The sequence below is a fragment of the Palaemon carinicauda genome, chromosome 31 (assembly GCF_036898095.1).
Source record: "Palaemon carinicauda isolate YSFRI2023 chromosome 31, ASM3689809v2, whole genome shotgun sequence".
NCBI classification, from domain to species: Eukaryota; Metazoa; Arthropoda; class Malacostraca; order Decapoda; family Palaemonidae; genus Palaemon; species Palaemon carinicauda.
In genome coordinates, this window is record NC_090755.1 from 57,845,780 (window position 1) to 57,855,661 (window position 9,882).

At 44.6% G+C, this 9,882-nt stretch overlaps 1 protein-coding gene across 1 annotated transcript in view; it reads right to left on the reverse strand.

Annotated features, from left to right (window-relative positions):
• Positions 1-9,497, reverse strand: part of LOC137624756 (uncharacterized PE-PGRS family protein PE_PGRS54-like) — a 9,506-nt gene extending 9 nt beyond the window's left edge. The window contains exons 1-4 of the mRNA XM_068355707.1: positions 9,361-9,497; positions 7,105-7,263; positions 6,747-6,920; positions 1-6,510 (exon numbers count right to left, since the gene is read on the reverse strand). The exon at positions 1-6,510 is cut by the window's left edge and continues 9 nt beyond it. Of these exons, the coding sequence (XP_068211808.1) occupies positions 277-6,510; positions 6,747-6,920; positions 7,105-7,263; positions 9,361-9,372 (6,579 nt within the window). The 5' untranslated portion in view covers positions 9,373-9,497 and the 3' untranslated portion in view covers positions 1-276. The remainder of the gene's footprint in view (positions 6,511-6,746; positions 6,921-7,104; positions 7,264-9,360) is intronic.
• Between the last annotated feature and the right edge of the window lie 385 nt (positions 9,498-9,882).

The window sequence follows — 9,882 nt, forward strand, 5'->3', positions numbered from 1 at the left end:
ACTAACAAGTAACCACGGTGCATTCAATTAGAATATCACATATGAGCAAAAAGGAACAATAAAGAATATTTGATACCTAATGCTTTGGCAGATTCGTGTATCGACAGATATATATATATATATATATATATATATATATATATATATATATATATATATATATATATATATATATACATTATTTATTGGAGTATCAAATCCAGTGAATAAAGAACGTGCAGTAGCCATTGGTTAAACGTTGGTGCCAAACTAGGTAGTTTATCGTTTTAAATCACTTCACCCTTGGAGAGAACCAACAGTTGTAAGCTGACTTCCTGGGACAGAAGCAAATGTAACTGGATTACTTACGATGAAATTTTGATTTGCACTGCTGATAGGATTATTCTGGGAACTAACTACAAACCCTGTTGGGATATTTTGTACTATCGGTGAGCTACTGAGGAATAAGGGTGTACTGCCTCCAAGGGAGATACCAGAACCTGCAGTTGGAAGTAACTGATTGCTACTTATAACAGGTACGGATCCACTTGTTAAGCCTGTTGTTTGTCCCGCTCCAAAGAAGCGTGAACCACCAACAGACGCAAAATCTGCTAGATTTCCAGTTGGAGTTTGTTGTCCCAACAAAAATACTGGTAATCTTTGAATAGTGGAACTTACTGGAGTTCCAGAGCCACCTGCCAATAATGATCCTGAGGCACCAGCTGATGCTGAGGCAGAGGCTGAAGATGAGGCAGAAGCTGGAGCTGTGGCTGGTGATGCTATTGCTGTTCCTCTTCCTCCTGATGCAGCTCTTGATGATGCTGCAGAGGATGCTGCAGCAGCTGAAGAACCTGATGAATTTATTCCCGAAGCTACTGGAACTGTTCCTTGGGATGAAACTGTAGCTGCAGATGAAGCAGAGGAAGATGCACCGGATGATGCTCTTGATGAACCTGCTCCCAATACTTTTGAAGTTCCTCTGCTACCAGTTGTTACACCAGAGAAGGAACCTGCAGAGGAAGATGCTGCTGAAGAAGCTCCGGCTGAGGTCAGTGCTAATGCTACGGGAAATGATGATGAAGATGCAGCAGAAGACGATGCGCTGGAACCTGTGCTAGATGTGCCGGCAACCTTGGATATTGCTGGTGAGCCAATTTTTTTGTTTAACCCTTGACTAAACTGATTTCTTCCCTTTGCTCTTGATGAGGAACTTGCTGAGCCAGCTGTCCCTGCAGAAGTTGAGGCTGAACTAGCACTTGAACCTGAGGAGACAATGCTAACAGGAAGACCAATCAATGAAGCAGCCCGTGACCCACCACTAGAGGTGGATGAACCTGCAACTCCTGAAGATGAAGCAGATGCAGAGGATGCAGTAGAGGAAGTAGTGCCAGAGCCTCCAGCAAGAAATGGTCCCCTTGAGCTAAAGCCTGACCCTGTTGTTACACCAGAAGAAGAGGAAGATGAAGAGCCAGAAGATAATCCTGAGCTAGTTACTGATCCTTGTGTAGAGCCTCTATCTGGTTGTCCTACAAGAGCTGCAAAACTAGGGCCACTACTACCAGCAGAACTAGATGCACTTGAGGTTGTGAATCCACTTCCTCTTCCTCCATCAATGGCGTTAGAGCTTATTATAAAGATAGGTGTATTTGAAGCCCCTTGTGAGGTAACCCCACCTGCTGAGGAAGTGACAGCACCAGAAGCTCCAGAGGAAAATCCTGTGCCCACTGAGGCAGATGCTGCCCCAGAGCTCCCAGCAGAAAGCCCTCCAAATCCACTGCTGCCACTTGAGGCTGAAGCAAGACCCGATCCTCCAGTAGATAAACCTCCTTGTCCACTACCTCCTACTAAGGCTGACGCAACTGGACCAACACCAGAGAATTCACCTGCACCAGTAGAACCAGCAGTTCCTGGACCTCTTGCAGCAAAACCTCCAAACCCACCTCCTGTCACTGAAGAAGTGGCCGCACCAGATCCGGCAGTAGAAATTCCTCCAAAGCCACCTGTCACTGAAGAAGTAGCAACACCTGACCCCCCAGTAGAAAATCCTCCTAATCCACTACCTCCCACCAGGGCTGATGCAGCACCAGGCCCTCCAGCAGAGAATCCTCCAGATCCATGGCCTCCTCCCAAAGCAGAAGCAGCACTTGAGCCTCCAGACGAAAATCCTCCAAATCCTCCACCAACAGAGGCAGATGCAGATCCTGATCCTCCTGCAGAGAGTCCTCCAAGTCCAACTGCTCCTATTGAAGGAGAAGCTAATCCTGCACTCCCTGCAGAAAATCCTCCAAATCCATTACCACCAGAAAAAGCAGATGCTGCTCCTAACCCACCACTAGAAAAACCTCCTGAGCCTCCAGTAGAAAATTCTCCTAACCCATTACCTCCTACAAGGGCTGATGCAACACCAGGCCCTCCAACAGATACTCCTCCAAATCCACTGCCTCCTGAAGCAGAAGCTGCACTTGAACCCCCAGACGAAAATCCTCCAAATCCTCCTCCGCCAGTAGAACCAGATGTAATTCCTGATCCTCCTGCAGAGAAACCTCCAGTTCCAGCTGCTCCCACTGAAGCTGAGGAGGAGCCTACACTTCCAGCAGAGAATCCTCCAAATCCATTACCACCAGAAGCAGCAGATGCCGATCCTAATCCACCAGTGGAGAAACCACCTGATCCTCCAGTAGAAAACCCTCCTAATCCACTACCTCCTACAAGAGCTGATGCAACACCAGGTCCTCCAACCGATACTCCTCCAAATCCACTGCCTCCTGAAGCAGAAGCTGCACTTGAACCCCCAGACGAAAATCCTCCAAATCCTCCTCCGCCAGTAGAACCAGATGTAATTCCTGATCCTCCTGCAGAGAAACCTCCAGTTCCAGCTGCTCCCACTGAAGCTGAGGAGGAGCCTACACTTCCAGCTGAGAATCCTCCAAATCCATTACCACCAGAAGCAGCAGATGCCGATCCTAATCCACCAGTGGAGAAACCACCTGATCCTCCAGTAGAAAACCCTCCTAATCCACTACCTCCTACAAGAGCTGATGCAACACCAGGTCCTCCAACAGATACTCCTCCAAATCCACTGCCTCCTGAAGCAGAAGCTGCACTTGAACCCCCAGACGAAAATCCTCCAAGTCCTCCTCCGCCAGTAGAACCAGATGTAATTCCTGATCCTCCTGCAGAGAAACCTCCAGTTCCAGCTGCTCCCACTGAAGCTGAGGAGGAGCCTACACTTCCAGCAGAGAATCCTCCAAATCCATTACCACCAGAAGCAGCAGATGCCGATCCTAATCCACCAGTGGAGAAACCACCTGATCCTCCAGTAGAAAACCCTCCTAACCCACTACCTCCTACAAGAGCTGATGCAACACCAGGTCCTCCAACAGATACTCCTCCAAATCCACTGCCTCCTGAAGCAGAAGCTGCACTTGAACCCCCAGACGAAAATCCTCCAAATCCTCCTCCGCCAGTAGAACCAGATGTAATTCCTGATCCTCCTGCAGAGAAACCTCCAGTTCCAGCTGCTCCCACTGAAGCTGAGGAGGAGCCTACACTTCCAGCAGAGAATCCTCCAAATCCATTACCACCAGAAGCAGCAGATGCTGCTCCTAATCCACCGCTTGAGAAACCACCTGATCCTCCAGTAGAAAATCCTCCTGGTCCACTACCTCCTACAAGAGCTGATGCAACACCAGGTCCTCCAGCAGATAATCCTCCTAATCCACTGCTTCCAGACGAAAATCCACCAAATCCTCCACCACCAGTAGAACCAGATGCAATTCCTGATCCTCCTGCAGAGAAGCCTCCAGTTCCAGCTGCTCCTACTGAGGCTGAGGATGCTCCTGCACTTCCAGCAGAAAATCCTCCAAATCCATTACCACCAAAAGCAGATGCTGTTCCTCCAATTCCACCTGAAGTGGAAGGTGATCCTGAACCTCCTGCAGAGAATCCTCCTAATCCACTACCACCAATAGAGGCAGATGCAGCACCTGAACCTCCAGTTGAGACTCCTCCCAGTCCTCCCACACCCACTAAAGTTGCGGATGATCCTGGACCTCCAGAAGAAACACCTCCAAAACCATTACTGCTAGCTGAGGCTGATGAGCCTGCTGACCCTCCAGAGCCAAAACCTCCAAGTCCACTTGTGCCTACTGAAGCTGAAGATGATCCAGCACTTCCAGCAGAAAATCCTCCTAATTCATTACCACTTGTTAAGGCCAATGCAGTTGCTGACCCTCCACCAGAGGATATTCCAAATCCACCAGTTCCTGTAGAGGCTGAAGAAGACCCTGCACCTCCTGCAGCGAATCCTCCCAAACCACCACCACCATGAGATCCAGATGAGATTCCTGATCCTCCAGTCGAGAAGCCACCAAGTCCACCCACCCCCGCTGAGGTTGAAGCAGATCCTGTACCGCCAACAGAGAAGCCTCCTAATCCACTACCACTAGCTGATGAAGATGACGCACCTGATCCTCCAGTAGAGAACCCTCCAAATCCACCCACTCCTGAGGAGGCCGAGGAAGACCCTGCACTTCCTGCTGAAAATCCTCCCAAACCACCACTAGTTGAGCCAGATGTGATTCCTGATCCTCCAGTTGAGAAGCCACCAAGTCCACCCACTCCAGCCGAAGTTGAAGATCCTGCACCTCCAGCAGAAAGTCCACCAAATCCACCACCAGCAGCTGAGGAAGATGCAGCTCCCAATCCTCCAGAAGAGAACCCTCCAAACCCACCGACTCCTGAGGAAGACCCTGCACCTCCTGCAGAGAATCCCCCTAAGCTACTACCACCAGCAGAGGCAGATGCAGCTCCTGATCCTCCTGTAGAGAACCCTCCAAATCCCCCAGCTCCTGTAGAGACTGAGGAAGAGCCTGCACCTCCTGCAGAGAATCCTCCTAAACCTCCACCACCAGCAGAGGCAGAGGCAGCTCCTGATCCTCCTGTAGAGAACCCTCCAAATCCCCCAGCTCCGGTAGAGACTGACGAAGAGCCTGCACCTCCCGCAGAGAATCCTCCTAAACCTCCACCACCAGCAGAGGCAGAGGCAGCTCCTGATCCTCCTGCAGATAGACCTCCAAATCCACCTGCGCCAGCTGAGGTTGAAGATGATCCTGTACCTCCTGCAGAAAATCCACCAAATCCACTTCCACCAGCTGATGCAGAGGCAGCTCCTGATCCTCCAACAGATAACCCTCCAAATCCACCAGTTCCTGTAGAAGCTGAGGATGAGCCTGCACCTCCTGTGGAGAATCCTCCTAAACCTCCACTACCAGCAGAGGCAGAGGCAGCTCCTGATCCTCCTGTAGTGAACCCTCCAAATCCTCCTGCTCCTGTAGAGACTGAGGAAGAGCCTGCACCTCCTGAAGAGAATCCTCCTAAACCACCAGCACCAGCAGAGGAAGCTCCTGATCCTCCAGCAGAGAAACCCCCAATTCCACCGGCATCTCCTGAGATGGTAGAAGATCCTGCACCTCCAGTAGAAAATCCACCAAATCCACTTCCACCCACAGAGGTAGTGACAGCTCCTGACCCTCCTGTAGAGATTCCTCCAAATCCTCCAGCTCCTGTAGATACTGAGGAAGAGCCTGCACCTCCTGCAGAGAATCCTCCTAAACCTCCACTACCAGCAGAGGCAGAGGCAGCTCCTGATCCTCCTGCAGATAGACCTCCAAATCCACCTGCGCCAGCTGAGGTTGAAGATGATCCTGTACCTCCTGCAGAAAATCCACCAAATCCGCTTCCACCAGCTGATGCAGAGGCAGCTCCTGATCCTCCAACAGATAACCCTCCAAATCCACCAGTTCCTGTAGAAGCTGAGGATGAGCCTGCACCTCCTGTGGAGAATCCTCCTAAACCTCCACTACCAGCAGAGGCAGAGGCAGCTCCTGATCCTCCTGCAGCTAGACCTCCAAATCCACCTGCGGCAGCTGAGGTTGAAGATGATCCTGTACCTCCTGCAGAAAATCCACCAAATCCACTTCCACCAGCTGAGGCAGATGCAGCTCCTGATCCTCCTACAGATGACCCTCCAAATCCACCAGCTCCTGTAGAGGCTGAGGAAGACCCTGCACTTCCTGTAGAGAATCCTCCTAAGCCACCACCACCAGCAGAGGCAGAGGCAGCTCCTGATCCTCCTGCAGAGAACCCTCCAAATCCTCCAGCTCCTGTAGAGGCTGAGGAAGAGCCTGCAGCTCCTGTGGAGAATCCTCCTAAACCTCCACTACTAGCAGAGGCAGAGGCAGCACCTGATCCTCCTGCAGACAACCCTCCAAATCCACCAGCTGCTGTAGAGGCTGAGGAAGAGCCTGCACTTCCTGTAGAGAATCCTCCTATGCCCCCTGCACCGGCAGAGGCAGATCCAGCTCCTGATCCGCCTGCAGAGAAACCACCAAGTCCACCTACACCTACTGAAGTTGAAGATGCAGCACTAGAAGACGAAGCTGATCCTGACCCCGAAAAAGCTGATGATGACGAACTTGCTGAAGAACCTGATCCTCCAACAATATCTGTTTGAATCTCATGAAGAGTAACCTATAAGAAAGAGATGATTTTGATTTAATAGACTTATTCCAAAAAGTAAAAAGAAAGAAACTGATTTAGTTTTACTATATCAAATTGCAAATTCATTTGAAATATCTACAATAACTGAAAATTTGCTCAAAGTATTAAGACATTTTATATGTTTTGCATATAGGTAGGCCTATAATATTTTGGCATATATTTAAGGCATTAAATATGATTTTTGAAAGAAGTAATGAAATCCCAACCTTGAAACCTGAATTTCCATCATCAGAGTATACAGATGTTCTTACTACACCATCAGGCCCAAGGAGGCTGTAACTTCCCTGAAGTACTCCATTTTCCACAAATTCTACTCTGTTTTGGTAGTTGTTGGTGGCTTGGTCCTTCACCTCAAATGCAAACTGGTATGGCATAAGAGGCTATTGAGGAATAAAATGGTCTGCATTATTATCATAAAAATCAAGTAGTTGAAAATAATTATTTTATTTAGACAAACTCCTCTGGAGCTGATCAACACAGAATTTACTTTTCACTCGTCTCAGAAAAAAATATATTACCCAGCTGATATTGATCAAAGTAAACCCCACATTTTAGGGTACTTACAGGCCAAGGGGTAACAAACTGTCCTCCACTAGCACCTATTCCTGCACCCAGTACTGCCTGACCACCTACATCAGGCTGTAGATAGGAGTAGCCAGGAGCTTGGCGATTAACTCGTTTGTCGCTGGTAGTTACTCCTAGCAACAACACCACCAACGTCACCTGTGGAAAAGAAAAGCAAGTTTACTAGGGATTTCCAATTGCATAAGGGATTCGTTTGTTCACCCTATACAAATAGGAAGGGCCTTTTAGTGGCTTTACTTAAATTATTCAGAATTTAAACTCCATACTTAGGAAGAAGTGTAAAAGGTTTTGGGTTTGTCTGTTATTTTCACATAAACAAAACAGAATCCAGTGCTGCTACCACATACATGACAAATCATTCTCATTGTGTGCAATAGCCCTGCTATATTAATATATAGGCTACTGGCAATTATGTAAAAAGGATGACCGTCCGATGATGCCTTTCATGGACATTTATCGTCTTTATTTTTACGTTTAATCGATTTTATCATATGTACAATTTATCAAACACTCGTAAAGCACTTTGCTCCGCTGCGTATATAGTCCATTTCTTTTAGCGATGCATATTTGCACCGACTCGCGGCTGTGCCCTTTTAGCTCGGAAAAGTTTCCTGATCGCTGATTGGTTAGAATTATCTTGTCCAACCAATCAGCGATCCGAAAACTTTTCCGAGCTAAAAGGGCACCGCTGCGAGTCGGTGCAAATATGCATCGCTAAAAGAAGTGGACTATAGTAATGAATGGTGAATTTGTATTTTGAAAATTAGTATCTCACCATGTGGAATTTCAATTCATCAGTAATAATAATTTTTTTTTTTATATTAAAATGAGGATTTGTATTATACAGATGATTATGACTAATATGAATGCATTCAGTGCAGAAAACTAAATTAATCTCAATCAGCATCTTTATATTTTCCCTTCATGTAAACAAAAGTCTTTGAAATACTGTTTAACTCTTGTGCGGATTTACAAGCGCGCGAGCACTCACGTGCATCGAGATTTCAAGCTCGCATGTATGTGTAACATTATGATCTACTGTAGCTGTGATAAGTAACACGAAGGATGTGTGTACATAGGAGTAAATGTTCTATAACATCCATCTGTGACTTATATATATATATATATATATATATATATATATATATATATATATATATATATATATATGCATGCGTGTTTATGCAAAGTTCATATGCTTTTCTACGTTTCAATGCATGGATGATAGTGTTTTAACTGCAAATTAATACAACTATGCATAAATGGATGCAATACTATATATGAGTGAATGAGGTTCAAATTAGGCAGGCACTCATGTGTGCACATTGTACATGTTTGCAGGCATGTATATGCATATATGTATATACTTAAAGTAAGTATATATATATATATATATATATATATATATATATATATATATATAGTTTGTATATAATATATATATACATATATATATATATATATATATATATATATATATATATATGTGTGTGTGTGTGTGTGTATATATATAGTTTATATATATAGAGTATATATATATTTATATATATATATTTATATATATATATTATATATATATATATATATATATATATATATATATATAATCAAAGATGTATGTGTGTATATATAGTTTTCACAAGCAAACATACACACACATATACATACATATATATATATATATATATATATATATATATATATATATATATATATATATGGGTTTGTGTGTTACCATGACGTTTAAAAATCGAAGGCAACATTTCTTCTGAAAATATGAGATCCAGTTAGTTTCTGTCTTATCCTGAAACGTAATTGGAACTTGTTTTGTTCAGAAAGATGTCTTCGGTTTTTTGACGTCACTAACATATATATATATATATATATATATATATATATATATATATATATATATATATATATATATATATTGTTATTATCAATGTGTTTGCATTTGTAATGTACCTCAGTATAATTGTAAACCTCATTAGGTTATCAACACTAAAGTTAACTTGACGGTGGGGTCAATGTCCTGGGTGAGCCACCACTATCAGATCCCCAAACACTATACACTAAACACTCCGTGACGTAACCTTTGAACTCTCTCAATACATTAAAGATCACCCAGGCAAGCCATCAGAGGCCATAGTATCCGATGTAAGTTCACGAAAGTTCACGGAAGTTCAAGCGGAAGACTTTTAAGACTCACTTTCCCCCAAAAAACTTTGTTCGTACCTGTGCCCACATCACGTGTAGTTGGGATCCCCTGATGACCAGTGGGTATTATCTGGTGTTCTGAATGATCGACAAACACAAACTGATTGGAGAAGGGTTATCTGTGTCGTTATATAGCCAAGGAGAATACCAGTAGATGACCCACTGACACTTAGGGGAGCGATCGGTCGGTAGCCAGAGCAAGTTCCATTCTCTCTCTCATGGACCCGTCATGAAAGCGACCGGATGACTTTAAAAAAGAAATCAAAATTCATGCCTTTCATAAAGTAGATCTGAGGCAGTGAATGGTCTTGTTTTAAGAAAAAAGTAAGAAAAATAAAGTTAGAATACTCAGCTTGTGATGTTGCTTGAAATATACTGAAAAATATATAGTTTTAATCTAGAAAATTACTCGCTCTCTAGGAATGAAAAATCATCGTGCTTTGCGTGGGAGCTATTGGCGATTACTGGAAGTTTTATAAAAAAAAAAAAAAAAAAAAAATGTTTACCTACGATTGTAATTTTTGGAAAAACCAGAAGGCA